Source organism: Rhincodon typus, unplaced genomic scaffold, assembly GCF_021869965.1.
Source record: "Rhincodon typus isolate 14 unplaced genomic scaffold, sRhiTyp1.1 hic_rhity00002077, whole genome shotgun sequence".
NCBI classification, from domain to species: Eukaryota; Metazoa; Chordata; class Chondrichthyes; order Orectolobiformes; family Rhincodontidae; genus Rhincodon; species Rhincodon typus.
Genome location: NW_025967715.1, coordinates 6,344 through 25,000, shown reverse-complemented (window position 1 = coordinate 25,000; position 18,657 = coordinate 6,344). Strand labels below are relative to the sequence as shown.

Here is an 18,657-nt window from a genome sequence, read left to right as displayed (position 1 = left end):
AAGTGGACACTGAAGTGATCCCACTGGTGACAGGCCTCCGGTGCGAAAAGCAGCCTTCAACCACCATCTTCTGTCTCCTGCTGTTAAGCCAAATATGTATCCAGTTGGTAATCTCACCCTGAATCCCACGTGACCTAACTTTACCAATTAGTCTACCATGCAGAACCTTGTGTTTCTCACTTTGCATGACTACGCTTCAAAAAGTACTTCAAGTGGTAGTAAAGCACATTTCTAAGACCTGAAATTTACTACAGAAATGCAATTTCATTCTTCCTAAAGCATAGGCACCCTCCGAGAAATGGGGATTCATTGTGCAATTTTATACTTGCAGCATTGAGGGGGAAAGAAAGCACTTCCGTTAACACTTTATTTGACCTGAATATCTTTACATAAATTACTGGTGCTGTAGTCAAAGCCTCTCCTTATAGTCCACTTTGATTCAGTAAGGAGCTAGAATCTCCTTTCAATCTTATTGCATCTTTTGGCTATCCTTTTTGCCTTTCTCCTCCTTTACACATGGATAACTTGGAGAGTGTGAAAATAGTGACTACAATTCTCTTTCATTGAAAGCAAGCGTTTAATTGTGGTGAATCAAGCAATGTCCTGGCTCATATTAAGTAACTCACTAGCTACCCACAATTGAACATGGAATATCACAAGGCTAGAATCCTTCAGTTGTACAGATAAAAGTAACATTAATGATTTTCTCCAATCTTTTCAACACAAATCATTGGTCTGAGTAAAGTAAAATAACCAACATGGACCACATGAGGTGAAGAAAACAGTTTAATCAGTACATCATACTAAAATGGCTCAGTAAAACAATGTTGCTCACCCAGACAGTGTATCTACTTCAACTCATTCTTAACAGCACCAAACTCACTTTAGAGGCACAAAGGTATAATTGGAGTGATTACTAACCTGGAAATTCTAATTCAGGTCTGACATGAAAGGACAGTTTATTCTTCCTCAGCTGTTTTTGTTTTACCCTCACAGTCCTTCCTACAAATAATTCTTTTGCAGTTTTACAAAATAAGTTTTTTAAAAAAAATATAGGATGTAGTTTTAGCAGAAAATTTGACATCAGAAAGATTGTGAGAATCCCGCAAAGATTGAATGCTTTGCACATTATGGATAGTGTTATATACAGAAGTAGTCACTTGGCACAGCATTGGAATAGAGAACCAAAATATCAAGTCTGAATTTAGGAAATAAAAGCCAAAGGAACTGCAGATGCTGTAAATCAGGAACAAAAACAGAAGTTGCTGGAAAAGCTCAGCAGCGGAGAAAAAAAAGTCAGAGTTAATGTTTCGGGTCCAGTGACCAGTTCTGAGAGGGGGTCACTGGACCCAAAACATTAACTCTGATTTTCTTCTCCGCAGATGCTGCCAGACCTGCTGAGCTTTTCCAGCAACTTCTGTTTTTGTTCCTGAATTTAGGAAGCTCCAGCAAAATCTGCTTTAGAAAAGGCAGCTTTTTGAATGCGAATGAGAGTGGAGAAGGCCAGGGTCAGAATCACAAAAAGGCAGAATTTATACATCAGATCTTACAGGGCACATTGAATAATTGGTCTTCTGTATCACCTTCCTAGGTGCATAAAGCACTCCCAATTCAGAGGCAAAAAGTTCTTTGTATGGTCACTTCCATTTTTATTTATACTCAGTGGGTTGAAGGTACCAATAAAAACATTATACACTAAAACTGTACTCATCAATACACAATACTCTCCATTTCCTTCGATAAGGCAACTTGCAACAACACTCAAAAAGCACATCACCACCAGAAACAAAGCTTACTTGCTCTGAGCCCAAATATCTAATCAGCAGTGTGTACCATGTACTATCCACAAGATACAGTGCAGAAAATTACGACTTCAACAGTACCTTTCAAACTAACAACTCGTATCACGAAGAACAAGGACAGCAGACACATAAGAACACCATTATCTCTAAGCTCAGCTCTCTGACCTGAACATCTTACCATCCCATTGTCACTAGAAAAGTTTCTAGATTTTCCTTCCTAACAACATCGTGGATATACCTACACCACATTGACTGCAGAGTTTGGGAACATAGCTGATCACCATCTTCAAGAACAATGCAGGATGGGCAATTTTTTTGTGAACAACACCTATACCCCATAAATAAGAAAGAAATTAAAAACATCCTACCACCTCTCTGAATAACAATAGCACCTAACATTATGATTCCCAGTATGAAAGATTGACTCAAAGGTTTTAAAATCTCTTAACCATGGTCCTCACACTGGAGTGTTGGTCTTTAGGATTCTACATACTTTGCAAAGTCAGTGTGACTATCCCGGATGGAATATGGGGTCCACGCAAGAATCTGCAGAAAAGCAATGCACATTGGAGTCAGGCAGATCAGGTAAAACATGATCCCATGCAGATCCTGCAGAGTGCTGCAAAGTAAAAGAACAAGTTCAGTGTTGAATTTTTGCTGCACATGAATAGCTTGCATTTATACAGTGTATTGAACAAACTTAAAGAACCCAAGGGATAATCAGACAAAAACTGAAAAGGAGTCAAAAGGAAAAAGTTAGGTGGCTAGAGAGCTTTATGCAAGTGGCAGGTTTTCAGGAGCAAAGACAAGTGAAGGGAGGGAAGAATGTAAATGCTTTGAAGGCAAATCAGAACATTTACTAGACCAATACCTGGAATAGGCAGGTTAGAATGGAGGAAATGTTAGACAAGCTAAACTTGTATTCACTGGAGCTTAGAAGAGGAAGAGGTGACTTGATTGAGACATATAAAAATCACAAAGGGTCTTTACTGGTAGATGTGGAGTATATATTTCCTTTATGGAGAATCTAGAACGAGGGGTTGATTTTTAAAAATCAGGGATTGCCATTTAAAACAGATTATCTAAAAATTTTGAGGATTACGTCTCTTTAGACCTCTCCCCCTGAAAATAAGGTAGTGGAAGCAGAATCCTTGAATGTTTTTAAGGCTGAGGTAGATAAGCAAGGAGATGAAAGGTTATCAAGGATCAGTGAATATGGTTTTGAGGTTACAAATCAGATTAGCCATGATCTTACTGAATGGTAGAGCAGGCTCGAGAGGCTGAATGGCCTGCACCTGATCTGTTATGTTGCTAATGATGAAATGAAGCAAGAATTATTGGGGACAGACATGAGACCAGAATTGGAAGGTAGAGATAATAGAGGTTACTCAGATAGAGTGAGATCAGAATAACTTGATTACAAGGATGGAATTTTTTATGCCAATTTGCTTCCAGCACTGTTACTAGAAAAAAAAAATCAAGCATTGAGAAAGTAGAAAGATATTGCACTAATGAGAAATGTACAAGGGATAGAGAGATGAAACAATTAGCTTGATAATAATGGAAACATTGGAGGTAATTGCCTCAATTTGCTACCTGTTTATTCATTAAACTAGACAGTAGATGCAATCCTGAAGAGATAAAGGGCAAAAATACCTGATACTTAAAAATAGCCATATTTCTAACAAATTGAGATAGAAATTGAAGCTTTTAACAATAACCATAGTATCTCTGTTTTATCTTACACATGCTTACCTTTGCTCTGAAGCTGTAAAGTTGTCTTTCAGCTTTTCATAGTCAAACTGGTTAAGAATGGTCACGACCAGCATTGGAGCCAATGACTGCGCTGGTTTAGTAAACAAAGCATTGGTTCCAAATACCATGGAAGAGAGTGGAAAGCTAAGATGAAAGAAAGAACAACAATGACTCCATTGAACACAAAATAAATTGTTAAGAGGCTATTGAGGATTGATTTTACTACAGTACATTGAAGATTATACACAAGTGTAGGTAGTTATTGATGTGGAGGGAGGCAGTTTCACCTGATCTTTTCATTTGCCAATAACACCACTTTCAGCAGGGGTCACTGAACATTAAGGATCATCTTTTTCACAAGGCTGCATTTGTTACTACATGGGAAACACGCACCACCTGGGCCATTGCAGTGCCTATGATACTACTGCTACTAATGCCAGTGTGGAGGCACCTGCATCAAAGAATAGGAGCAATAAATCAAGTAGTTTCAGATGTCTTAAATGAATGCAAATCCTGGGATCATGATTTACTCACTGCCACACACCAAAACCTTGTCCACCCTACTACGAATCCCTCATTGCTTCACCACACTGCCTCGCTGTTCACTGACCCCAGGGAAAAGGCAGTGAGGGGTCAGGATGGAAGTAAACCAGGGAAGTAGCATGTAGCTGCTGAGGGGAGTGAGGTGCTCATTCAGTGAAGCATCAAGTGAGAGAGTGGGGCACGGAAGACACAGTGAAATGGGGACAGGGAACCCAATAGGAGCTGCCAGTGAAGTCGTGGTGGTAAGGGTTCCTTGGGCCTCTGGCACTGCGCAAGTACATATGTGCAGAGTTGGCACCAACTTCCAGCTCTAGGCACATATTAATGCCATCAGCAGCTGATCTCCTCTGTCTGTGTGGTGGCAGAAGATGCACCATTTCCACAGTCAGTTGTGTTGATAAGGCTTTCATTAACACGTAGATGAACCTAAGGTCAGCTGTGATATCACTGGTCTCCATAGACATGCGTTAGTGTTCTAACAAGAAGTTGGGAACTGTGCAACTCTAAACATCTTGCTCAGTAACTGTAGTGTTGGACTTAAAAAATGATATCTCCAAATCAGATCATTAAGGGTTAATCAATAAGGGGTAATTGGACATGACAATGAGCAATAGAAGCAAAGTGGAAAAACATGCGAAAATAGGCCCGTGCAAAAAAAAGAAACAGCCTGTTTTGACTGGGAGTCAACTACATATCCTTGATTGTCTGTGGGAACCATTCTTTTATGCAGTTAACACAGAGCCACCTGGAGATGTTTTCGACTGGTTTTCTGCACAATGGAACAGCTGGAAAAGTACTGAAAGTACCACGAAATGGTGATACAGAACGGAACTAGAATAATATTAATATTAGGGATTTTGTCCCACTTGTTGGACTTTCCCTACCGTCTGGGGTTTGAGAGACTGGTGCCGTGGAATCTGAGATACAACTCTGAATGCCACCGCTGCCAAAGTCCCCAACGGATAGAAAGCCATAGAAGACTCACGTGTTTGTGTGTACATTATGTAGTTTAAGATAATAGATTCACTCGTTAGTTTATACAAGTCTCTGATAATGTATTAAGTAGATTAAGCTAATAAATTTCACTTCATGTTAAAGTGCATATCTTTTATTTTATTAATTTTGATCAGAGCCTAAAGAACCCGCCAGGTACTTTCAGCCTAACAGTACTGTAACCTTACCATTATGTTCTGTGTAACAAATAAACATGGTTTAACAGATACTAAGAAGTTTTTCCTAAGATTCCATCAATACCTAAGTAACCTACACAAGAACACAAACAAACTGAAGCTTCAACAAGGTACAACAGGAATTCAGTTTTAACTAAATTAAATATTTGAATTTGGCTGGATTTAAGAGATATTATATTCTAAAATGTACTTTAATATAAAAACAGAACTCAATTATCCAATAATACAAATCTGCTTTCTATTCAGCATAAAGTGTTTGAGAGACTTGACCAACAAGAATATAAAAATTTATAGGATCCGCACCCCTTGACTCTGAAGTACAATACAGACCAAATTTATTCAGGAATATCAAAATATACTGGCATTAACATCAAACACTGAACAGTTGTGATCATTTCCACTTAGAAAGTGAAACTAGTGAGCGATAGCCAGTTTTACCTGCGTTTATAATTCTGAAAATCAGCATCAATAATATCAGCCAGGGGCAGGTTAAAGAGACTGAATGTGGCAGATACCATCACCCTGGTAGAGAAAATAGTAACTTGGATTAGATTGAAGTGTCCATCGCAAAAACAAAAACAAACAAACAATCAGAACAAAGGGCATCCCCCAGGCAAACCCTAACCCTAATGCACAAAATCCTATTTTAAAATATTAGTTCTATTTTTGAAATTAGTTTTCTCAACTTCACAATCACATACTTGTATACTTGAAATAGGACTGAAAGTACCATCCAATCCTCTTCCCTACCCCCACCCAAACTGACGACAGTTTCCTTCCCTACCCTGTGTGCCCACCCTCATCCTGGCGTGCAATCCCTAACCCCTAGTTGGAACTTATCCAATGCTCATTCTTCAGATTCTTAACAAAAATCATTTAAGTTTGAATATCTAAGACCGTCTCTACAGCAATTCAGAGGAATCCCAATTAAACCAAGAGTCATAGAGGTTTACAGGATAGAAAAAGGACCCTCACCCCAATGAGTCTGTGCCAGTCAAAACAAGCATCCAACTACTTTAATCCCATTTTTCAGTACTTGGCCCACAGCCTTGTATGCCTTTGCATCACAACTGTGCATCTAAATACTAGTATCAGGTTATTTACTATCATTACAGGGAGTATTTCCAGATTCCAACCACACCCTGGGTGAAAATGAAGTTTCCTTACATCCTTTCCAAACTTCCAGACCCTTATGATCTCTGGTCACTAATCTTGCCACTAGCTGGGTGGGTGGGGCAAGAGTCTCTTCCTATCTACCTTATCTCTACCCCACCATAATTTTATACATCTCAATCATGTGCCCACTCAGTCCCCTCTGATCTAAGGACAGCCTCAGTGCCAGAAAGTAATATAGAACGGCCACACCTCTGGTCAGACAACTACCTGGCAAGTTTGGCACCATCCCTGTGATTTCTCACTGCTACAAGAGCAAAACATCCCATTTCAGCACCACCCACAAACTGAGTAGGAATAGTACAATGCTCTCACACTGAAACGGAACTGAATCTACCCATCCCATACATGATTCTATAGCATAAAGTGACAAATGAGGGAGAAGAGTTACATGCATGTAGATATAAAACTTAAAACTCATTACTTACATGTTTCCGATGAGGAATACAGACATAAGATAGTAATGACTAGGGCCCAATCCCAGCATGACTGCTGCACTCATTAGTTCCATGTAGAAGATATACAAGATGATTTTGTAATAGCCAAACTTTTTCAACAGTGATTGGCAACTGAGAATTAAAAGCTGGAGAAGAAAGTTACAGTAATTGGGATGGAGTAAATTTCAAAACAGCACAGCATTCAGCTATTAATGGTATACAAGAAATGTCATATACAGGTGTCTATATTAAATGCCCATCAATTCCGGAATTACAAGATTGTTTATATCCAGAATATTTACGTTTAAAATTCAAATTATGCATTTTGACTGTATTAGGGAGGGGAAGGAATCACTTTTGTACATTTTTGTTTATTTCTCAACCCTCCAAGTTCCTGACACTTCTATGTTGATTAGTGGCAAAGTTTGTACATTACATTCCTGTAAAACACTGTGGCATATTTCCATATTAAGTTAGCTATATAAATGCAAGGTGTGGTACAGCACAGTTTCCCATTGCCCACAACCTCATTCTCACCCACTAGTTCCAGGCATAAAGAAATAAAGGGCGACATGGTGGCACAGTGGTTAGCACTGCTGCCTCACAGTGCCAGGGACCTGGGTTCGATTCCAGCCTCGGGCGACTGTCTGTGTGGAGTTTGCACATTCTCCCCGTGTCTGCATGGGTGTGCTCCGGTTTCCTCCCACAGTCCAAAGATGTGCAGGTTAGGCGGATTGGCTATGCTAAATTGCCCGTAGTGCTCAGGGAGGTAGAGGGTGTATATTAGGTGGGTCATAGGGGAATGGATCTGGGTGGGATGCTCTGAGGTTCGGTGTGGACTTGTTGGGCCGAAGGGCCTGTTTCCACACTGTAGGGATTCTAATTCTAAAAGCAAACAACAGGGTGGGGGCAACAGCAATAGCAGGGTTTTAAAGAATTTGAGCTCATTCAACAGTGGACTTAGGTGCATAAAACATCTGGCTTTGTGCAGAGTTCATAGAAACCAGAAATATCTCTGTCAAAAGTACTGAATCTCAGCAAGCTTCATGTCTTTGGGAACATAACTGGATCTAACTAAAGTAAGGTAAGAAAGGATGGGAGGAATAAGGAAAGGGAATGTCCAAGATTCTCCAAGATTCCCACTCATTATGATTAACCACTCACCTCTGGTGAATATTACACTAGGACATAATCAGGGTCAACCAAAGCCCTCTTACATCCATGGGTAAATTGTTTTCCAACACTCAGTAATTTTACTCTAACTCTCTGGCTATAAGACCCATTGGAGCTGGTGCAGCCCGGTCAACAGAACACTGACATCAGGAGGCAAAAATCAGGCAGGGTGTAAATCCAATCTTGCCAGTTTCCTGATTATGGACTTCCCACCCGGTGAATTTGAGTAAGAGTACTTCTCCACGAATTCACCTCCCCCTGTTTTCTTTAAGAGAAGATATTTAGGTGCACCAGTCCTACAAGTGGCTCGCTCACCCACACAACTGCATGAAGTAACATCTTCAGGGGAAAGGGGCAAGGAGACAAAATTGGAGAGAGCAGGAAGAAGGGAACATTCATACATCATAAAAAACATTTTCTATTGGTACTCCTCCGATTACCTGGGGACAGATGAATCCAGCTCCATACATTATGCTCTTTACAAAATCTGGAAGCAGATACTGTGGAATCAGATGATCTGCAAAGATCAGCATAAAATTGTTCAGAAACGCCAGATAGAAAACCTGGCAAAAGTTCATGATTACAAAAAGCACAAAGTTCTTCTGAGAGATGATTTGTTTGGTCAGGTAGAATACAGAGATCCAGGACAGATTGGTCACATTCTCTACATTATCCTTCTCCACTTGCTCATAATGGCTGATACAGTGCAACCCAGTGTAGTACATGCAACAAAACGCCAGTATGGCAATACAGAGGGCAAATACCTGGAAGTTGAAAATATTTTTCATGTTATCTGATATAAGGCCACAGAAAAGGACGCTTGAAGATCCAATCAACGAGGCCACTTGGTTATATTTGATGAGCTGCAATCGATTCTCGTGTTTGGTTGAAATCTCAGCAAAGAGGGCGCATTGTGCCAAGAGGACAAATGTCAACATCCCATCGTAAGCACAAAGAGCAATGACTAGGTGCAGCCCACACAACCAGTCACCTTCCTGGTAGTCACGCCATGGGAACCATGGCAGCAGGAAGGCAACAGCATAAAGTGGAGCACCGTACAGTATGGAGAGACGCCGCTTGGCACAGCAGGCAAACTTGGCATTATCTTGAAAATAGCCAAAAAGCGGATCATTTAAAGCATTCCAAAACATGAAGACAACCTAAAAAGAAAAAGAAATACTTTTTCAGTCACAAGTTATGATCTGGAACTGCTGCCCAAAAGAATAATGCAAGCAAATTCAACAATAAAGTTCAGAAAAGGGAATTGGTTGATTACTTGGAAAGAATGTTTGCAGGACTCTAGGGAAAGGACAGTGATACTAATTAGATAGCACATCCAAAAAAAAAGCAGAGGCAGAAAGGGCTAAATGGCCTCCTTTTGTACACGATGATTCTATGGTCATACTGCTGATCGGTAGCTCATGAGTGTATCTGATTATAATCCATCCACCATTACAAGTGTTTGATGGTCTTTGACATCACCACATTTCAACATAGAAATATTATGATTATAAGGTTCCTCATTTGTATCCTTCATAAAACTTGTCAATGAAATAGATTTTGACCGCATGCTAAATTCCTAATTCCTTGTACACTGCCAATTTGCAAAGCTGCTCTCAGACCCTTGTCAACACCATCTGGAGCCAAATGCAAAGACACTAGAATGGCTCAGGGTGACTGATAGTTTTCCTTCTCTTTCTGTGAGTAATTCAGTACGTCCAACTAATTACATGATCCAGGAGGTACCTATTGCCTAGGAAATAGCCACCACAATCTGATAGGCAATACTGATAGAAAGTACATTTTAGCATCAAGCTGAAGCATTGTAATGCCTCAAATATAATACTTTTTAAAATGGAAACTTGTCAGAAAACATGCAACTCACTTGTGCCTGGTGGAACATTCGTTCAGAAATTCTATACCGATTCAAAAAGAGCTTCACATAATAGAAACTAAACAAGTTGTTCATTAAGGCAGATCCAAGTGTTGTCATAGAGTAGGCAAAAGCTTTATGCTGTATCCCCAGTGAAATCTGCTTCATTCTTCAGCTATAGGATTCACCACTGCTGAAGAAGTGTTTCTTGTCGGCACTTCCACTTCCAGTGTAAATACGAACAAATCAGTTCTTGAGTGGGAAAAAAAAAGAAACCTGCATTTATGTACAATGCTTTTCACAATGACAGAATAGTCCAAAGTCCTGTATAGCCAAATAGAGTAGTAACTGGGGGCCAGTTAGTTCAGTTGGCTGAACAGCTGGTTTGTGACGCAGAGTGACACCAACAGTAACGGTTCAATTCCTGCAGCAGTTAAGGTAACCACGAAGACTATCCTTCTCAACCTCTCCACTCTTCTGAGGTGTGGCAAACGTCAGGTTAAATCACCATCAGATCTGTCTCTAATGAAAGAGCAGCCCTATGGACTATGGTAAATTTACCTTTAACATGGCAGACAATTTGAGCAGAGCAACAACAGATGGCAATTTGTTTGATGGTTGAGAGTTAATTATTAGCCACAACACAGAACAACTTCTTGCTCTTCAAAACAGTGCCATGGAATCTTTTACAACCACCTAATGACTAATGGTGAGGGCAGTCTTGGTTTATTGTTTCACATGAAAGTCAACAGATCCAACACCTAAGTACTCTCATTCTGTACTGCTCCAGATCAGCCTTAATTTTTGTGTTGAATTCATACAATGGCAGCAGTGTTTCCAGAGGCAGCAGCTGAGTTGGTCGGTCGGCCTGAGAGGCCTGGAGTGGGGCTATTTTTCCCACATGGATTCGGCCACCAACAGTGGCATGTCGTGCACTGGTGTCGCCCAGAGCAGGACACTCTCAGTGGCATAGTGTGGGCCAGAAATCCTGGAGGGGGACTCCGGTAGTGGTATAGCAATGAAGAAGAAAAGCTGGATTCTCTAAGCTATCTTTATTTTATTCTGTGAATGGTACTTATGAGCGATGGTGCACACTTTTCACTGCATTTATTTTGAATGTACATAACAATAAAAGGATATAAAATTCAGTTCAATAAACTGAATGTAAACCCACAATTTTGTGACTCAGGAGTGAGCATCCAACTGAGCTATATATTCTGATATATTTCACAGCCTCAAGCAAATACATTTAGACCATTTTCAAATTTAAAAACTCAACTAATAATTTACACACAAATCACAATGTTAATATCCCAATCAGAATACACAAGAATATACAAACAGGAGTAGGCCTCAGCCCTTCAAGCCTACTCTGCCACTCAATAAGATCACAGCTGATGTGATTTAAACTTCAACTCCATATTCCTGCATACCCCCAATAAATTTTCATTCCTTTGGTGATCAAGAATCTACCTACCACTCCTTTAAAAAAATATTGAAAGATTCTGCATCCACTGCCTTTGGAGGAAGGGAATTCCAAAGACACTCAACCCTCAGGAAAAAACATTTTCTCAGCTCTGTCCGAAATAGATAGCCTGAGACCTTATTTTTAGGTTAACTACTGCCAGTTCTAGATTCTGTCACTAAGGGATAGGTGATGGCCTAATGGTATTATCACTAGACTGTTAATCCAGACACCCACGTAATGTTCCTAGGGGCCAAGTTCGAGTCCCACCACAGCAGGTTGTGGAATTTGAATTCAATAAAAATCTGGAATTTAAGAGCCCAACGATGATCATTGTCAATGGAGGGGAAAAAACCCATCTGGTTCACTAATATCCTTTAGGGAAGGAAACTGTCATCCATACCTGCTCAGGCCTAAATGTGACTTCAAACTACAAGTAATGTGGTTGACTGTTAACTGCTCTCTGGGCAATTAGGAATGGGTAATAAATGCTGTCCCAGTCAGCAATGCTCTCATCTCACGAGGAAATAAAAACAAAAGTGGAAACGTCCTTTCCACACCCACCCATCAAGTCTCTCAAGGATCTTGTATGTCTCAATTAAGGTCCTCTGACTTTTCTAAGCTTCAGAGGATTCAGGCCTAGCCTGTCTTGCCTTATAAGGCAATCTGCACATTCCAGGTATTAGACTAGTAAACCTTCTCAGAACTGCTTCCAACACATTAACATCCTTGCATAAGTACAGTGACCAATACTTCAGATGCAATCTCACTAATGCCCCACTTAACTGAAGCATAACTTCCCTGCTCTTGCATTCAATTCCTCTTGCAATAAAACATAACCTATTAGCTTCCTGATAACTTGCTGTACCTGCATACTAACAGTCTGTGATTCATACACTAGGCTACCCAGACCTTGGCATCTCTGCAACCACTCACCATTTAACTAATTTTTTTTTTATTCTTTCTGCCAAAATGGAAAATTTCACACTTTTCCTCGTTATACTCCATTTGTCAGATCCTTGCCCATTCACTACCTTTATCCCTTCATACGCTCCTACCTTATTGTCCCATCAGCAAATTTAGCTACCATACCTTTGGCCTCTTCATCGAAGTCATTGATTATAAACTGTAAAGAGTTGAGGCCTCAGCACCAATCCCTGTGCCACACCACATCCTGCCAGCATGAAAAACACCTACTTTTTTTCTACTCTCTGCTGCTTGTTCAGCCACCAATCTTCCATCCATGCTATGTTATTCCCAAAACAATGAGTTTTTTATTTTCCTTTGATGTAGCACCTTATCAAATGCCTTCTAGAAATCTAAGTACAATGCATCCACTGGTCCCCCTTTATCTGCATAAGTTACTTCGTCAAAGAACTCCAAAAATTAGTGAAACATGATTTCCCTTTGATATCCATGGTGGTTCCATCAGATTGTCTTGAACTTAAAGAAGTTATAATAGGGCACTTACCTAATAATAAAGATTAACAATCTCCCTGTGACAGATGTTAAGCTAACTGACCTGTAATTTCCAGCTTTCTATCACCTCCCTTTTTGAATAAAAGAAATTATTTTATTTATTTTCAAATCTAAAGAAACCTTCCCTGAATCTAATGAATTTCAGGCAACTAACACATCAGCCATCTCACTAGCTACTTCTAAGAACCTTGGATGAAATCCTCCAGGATCTGGGGACTTCAATAATTTACTCAGTACTATTCCCCCTAGTAATTGTAATTATTTCAGTTCCTTCCTCCCTTCCAATTCCTGATTTACAGCAATTTCCAAGATTTTAAATCGGTACCCTCTCTAGTGAAAATATCTGTTTAATTTGTCTGCCTCCTTTTTATCCTCCATTACTAATTTCCCAGATTAATTTTCAATAGAACTAATAGTTATTTTGTTAACTCTTTTCTAAACGTCTGAAGGAATTATTCCTGTTTTTATATTTTTGTCTCTCTCATATTCTAATTTTTCCCTCCTTCTTAATCTTTCAAAATAATATAATACAGATCATAAATCTTCACTTTCCACTTTAGAATTATAAACTTTGACTCATACTCATCATGTAGTTATATCTTCCCTATTTTCACTCAAAATTCTTGAAGGCAACAAGTATTAAATTAGCTTTAATTCCACTAATAAATTAAAAGTGAAAACTTAAACCTACACAAGAGTCTGGTAACGTTCCTAATATTATTATCTAATATGATCTAAAGGAATGCCCAAGACCTAATGGATGTGTCAATGAAGAATTGATTGGACGTGAATTAGTTGTGCAAATATTGAGAGTTAAATATCAGTGGTAAGTGTTTTATGGAGTGTGGTGAAACAAAATAAAGCTCTCACTAAAAATGTGGACTCAGATTCTGTTTAAATTCAGCTTTTTCTCTTATGTAACATTGATAGCAGAAGATGATTGAGTCAAAATGTGAAGTTTTGGAGTATCGTTACCCATTCAACCAGTGAAAGAATGAAGTCACAATGTGGACCTGGGTTACTACTACTGACTAACTGAAATGGAAACAAGATATGGCCTTAGCACTTTTGTTCTCATGCAGAAACAGGATAAGAAGCATGCTTTTTGTTTAAAATTAGAGCCTGATTACTTAAAGACCAATGAAGGTCTGGACAATTGTAAACTTTCTCATGGATAAAACTTATCGAAAAGATGATTTATTGACAACTTGAGTTGTGGTTGGATTTTGACAAATTTACAAAGTCTACAATAGTACCATGGAAGAGTACACAGTGGAATTCAATAGACTATGCAAGATTGTGGAAATTTAATTTAGAATCTTCCCCAATCTACTCTAGTATTCAAGTTATTTGACCGCACTAAAGGATGGACAGATTTCCAGTTTCGATGGGAGTTCAAATCTGCAGATAAACTACTGCTATAAAAAAACATGTTGGTAGCACTTAAAAAAAATAAAAAAATGCGTAGGAAAGCATTTCTTTCTAGCAACATTCACAGCACAAACAGGGCAGTTGGTGATATGAAGGGAAATGGAGGATACAATGTTCACAAATTAGCAACACAGTCTACATAAAGGTCACAGACAACAGTACGAAAGGTGAACTGTAACTAAGAAATAAGGATAGAAATGCTATTAATAATTTTGAGAATCCAAGAGAATTTGGGATTTGCAACAAGAGAATAAACCCCAGAAATGCTCAGCGTGTGATAAAAATCACTGCTTCAGGTGTGATCCAAAGTACCATTATGCTGCAAACCATCCCAAATAAACAAGGGATGGAAGATGACAGAGCTATAAATCAGAGAGGGCACTGTGTTGGTCCAAGAAGTTTCAGTCCCATTATGAATGCGATGATGGCAAAGTTTGTGCAGTGTTAGAATTTGAAGGTTCCACCAGTTTCAGATTTGCAGATAATACTAAAATCTTTGGAAAGAGTGGTTGTTCCTTGTAAAATAGCCAGAATCAATCATTTTATTAGCACAAATGTAGTGTACAGTGAAATATCATTGTTGTTAGGCAGGCCACTGACAAAAACACGATGAAACTGGATGTGGAAAAATAACAAAGCTATTGTAATGTTAAAAATCTGTGAATTACAGTTTACACAGTCTGGACACTATTTCATTCCTTAAATGGAAGAACAGAAAACCTCTACACGTAGAACTTAGCAGGGAGGCTTTGGGTTTGATTTAATTAGGGAAAAAGATGATGTCTGGTTTCACTATCTATGAATTGGGAATAGAAAACTCAATGGTCAGTCAGGATTCCTACTAACTGCTGTCCCATGACTTCCCCTACTAACAATCAACAAGAGGATCATTTTGGATCCATTCCAAAATGGCAACATTCACCTGATACTCAAAGCCAGGCTCATAATTAAAGGGAGAGCAACCACCTCAGCAGAATGGGACTCAGGCAAATGTCAACAGAGGCCACGGCAGGCGGAAATTTTTTGTAGTAAAAATTGCAACGCTACACCATGTAAGCAACATTAAGACCCACCTTATCTGTTTAAATCTGTTCTGGTAACAAGGTAGTCTTAGCCAAGGCACTTTATAAGTTAACAGTTTAGAGCAAAGAAAGATTAGGTCATGTTGTCCAGCGTTTTTCAGCTGCGATTGGATTAGCGATGCTGCTAGATATTTCACTTTGGAACTCAAGTCGTACCTGTAGCATACCTTATAAAGTTTTCTTAAAAACACCGTTGATGGACAGTTTAGCATTATTTTGATATCACAAACTTTAATGAAATTTGAACAAATGTATTTGATAGTTTTGAATTTGTTTACCACAGGTCCAGTATCTGTAGACTAAAAGTGGAGTCACATTATTATAGTTGGCGAGAAATGGCTACTGCGAGGTAATGTTTTGAATGCATTACCTTCCTTTGCAGGCCATTACTTCAAACATCAGCAAAGGAGTTTGCTTAAAATCCTTACAATACTTATCACTCAAACACTCTCTTCACTGCCACTGGGTCAAAATCCTGGAACTCCCTCCAAACAGTGTGTAGGTCTAATTGCCTCACACAGATGGCAGGTCAAGAGGAAGTTCACCACCACCTTCTCAGGGCAATAAAGGATGGATAATAAATGTTGGCCTTGGCAGTCACATCTACATCCTGTTTTTAAATAAAAAGTCACCAAACCTTCACATTACAGTCTGTGGGATTATTTGCGCAAATTGGCCATTGTGTTTACTATATGCAACAATGACCACACTTCAAAGAGACTATAAAGCACTTTGGGATGTTTGGAATTCATGGGAGAATTAGTATTATTACAAGTCTGCCGTTAAAAATGTACACACAATAATACAGCTGATTCTCCTGCTCATCTATGACACATTTTCTTTGTAATTCCTTTTGCAACAGTTATCTGATCTTGTGTTTAACAGTAAATAAGCTAAACCTCCTCTACAAGTCCCCTGCTCACAGTCTCTTCGTCAGAGGTCTATCATTTCGGACTGCGAATACCATTAAAAAAAAGCACAAAGGACAACGACAATGCACAACAGTCAAAAAAAGAATTTTAAAAAAAGTCACACAGTCTCTGGTCACTCTTTCATTGACTTATAAACCAAAGCAGCAAACTCCCATGAGCTCAGTGTCATAGACAGAGTCAGAGATACAGCACAGAAACTGACCCTTCAGTCGAACTCATCCATGCCAACCAGATAGCCTGAATATCTATTCCCATTTGCTGGTACTTGGTCCAATTCCCTCTAAACCCTTCTTATCCATATGCTCATCCAGATGCCTTTTAAATGTTGTAATTGTACCAGCCTCCACCACTTCCTCTGGCAGATCATTCCATACCACACCACCCTGTGTGAAAAAGTTGCCCCTTAGATCCCTTTTAAATCTTTCCCCTGTCATCTTAAACCTATATTCTCTCATTTTGTACTCCATCATCCAGGGAAAAGACCTGGTCTATTTATCATATCCATGCCCCTCATGGTTTTATAAAGCTGTAAGGTCACCCCTCAGCCTGACACTCCAGGCAAAATAGCCCCAGTCTATTCAGCCTTTCCCTATAGCTCAAACCCTCCAACCCTGGAAATGTCATTGTAAATCTTTTCTGAACCCTTTCAAGGGTCACAATATCCTTCCTATGGCAGGGAGACCAGAGCAGCACACAGTATTCAAAAAAGTGGCCTAACTAATGTCCTGTATAGCCACAACATGACCTCCCAATTCTGATACTCAATGCACTGAACAAAAAAGGCAAGCACACCAAACACCTTCTTCACTATCCTATTACATGTGACTCCACTTTCAAGGAACAATGAACCTGCCATATAAGGTCTCTCTGCTCAGTAACACACCCAGGACCTTACCATTAAGTGTACAAATCCTGCCCTGATTTGAATTTCCAAAATGCAGGTCCTCACAGTTATCTAAATTAAACTCCATCTGCCACTCCTCAGCCCATGGGCCCATCTGATCAAGATCCTGTTGTACTCCAAGGTAGCCTTCTTTGCTGTCCACCATGCCTCCAATTTTGGTGTCATCTACAAATTTACTAACCACACCTCCCATATTCACATGCAAATCATCTATATAAATGAAGATAAACAGTGGACTCAGCTCATAATCTGTTTAGTGATACAAAACTAACAAGTTGATTTCTCTCTCCACTAATGCTGCCTGACCTCTTCAGTATTTCCAACATTTTCTGTTCTTATTTCTGTTTGAATGATAAACTTTGGCCAAGACATTGGGTAGACCTCATCAGCTCCTTGTTCAAAAAATGCCATGACATCTTTTACATCCATCTGAGGGGCTTAGATAGTATCAGAGCTAGTAGGACCTGCAGATGCTGGAGAATGTGAGATAACAAGGTGTAGAGCTGGACGAACACAGCAGGCCAAGCAGCATCAGAGGAGCAGGAAGGCTGACGTTTCGGGCCTAGACCCTTCTTCAGAAAATGGCTATAAATTTAAATAGTACCTCTTCCAGAGGACTTTATATCTGAATGTGACACTCCCTCTGTTATGGGCTGAAGAGTCCTAGATTATTAACAGCGGATTTTGTATTCCGGTCTCCTGTGTGACACTTGAACCCACAATCTTCTGACTCAAGGTGCCACGGGTGCGGTCCGAAGTAAGAACATCTCATTGGACAGCAGTTTCAGAGGTAAATAAGGCGCAACGATGGAATGGTCTTGGATCATCAGATCAATCAAACAGAAACACTTCCCTGCTCCGAGGCTGGCTATCGATGCTGAGCCCAACTCTGTTACTTTAACAAGTTGCCGAACATTGTATCCTCTTACACAAACAATAGCAACATTGTATCCGACGGCGGCTGTAACCCCTCCCAAACCCGGCCCCGCCCCGCGGCGCGAGATAAAACACGGAGCCGGAAGCGCCACGAGACCGCCCCTCCCAACGATTGCCTCTCTCCGATTGGATACGATGTAAATGTCACGTGCAGCACATAAACCAATCGAATGGCGCTGTCCCTGAGTAGCGCTAAGTACAGTGCCTCACGTTTGTGATCAGAGACCAACCCCTAAAGCTGGTGTCAGGGGCTGTGCTTGGAAATGCTCAACTGGCTACACGGTGCCTCACTGGTGGTGGTCAGTATGTTAAAAAAAACGCAGAAAAAGTCTTAGTAATTTTGGTGAAGGTCGCTCAGTTATGCAAAATAACACTTCCGGGTAGTAAAAAACTGAAAGCTCCATTAAACGTAATACGCTATTCCCACTGACCGTTTCACATACACAATCCCCACTGACCCTCCCTCACATACACAATCCCCA

The 18,657-nt window shown here is 39.9% G+C and overlaps 1 protein-coding gene across 2 annotated transcripts; it reads right to left on the bottom strand.

The window, feature by feature from the left end:
- Positions 1–558: 558 nt before the first annotated feature.
- On the bottom strand, positions 559–18,209 carry mfsd13al (major facilitator superfamily domain containing 13a-like). Of its 2 annotated transcripts, XM_020517378.2 has the most exons (7): positions 17,844–18,209; positions 9,959–10,198; positions 8,514–9,233; positions 6,892–7,046; positions 5,729–5,812; positions 3,558–3,701; positions 559–2,421 (listed from the first exon to the last, which is right to left on the bottom strand). In XM_020517378.2, the coding sequence occupies exons 2-7, from the start codon at positions 10,112–10,114 to the stop codon at positions 2,280–2,282; spliced, it is 1,401 nt and encodes a 466-aa protein (XP_020372967.1). In that variant the 5' UTR covers positions 10,115–10,198; positions 17,844–18,209; the 3' UTR covers positions 559–2,279. The 2 variants fall into 2 exon arrangements, with proteins under 2 accessions (XP_020372967.1, XP_048448898.1); XM_048592941.1 differs by lacking the exon at positions 9,959–10,198.
- Positions 18,210–18,657: the final 448 nt, after the last annotated feature.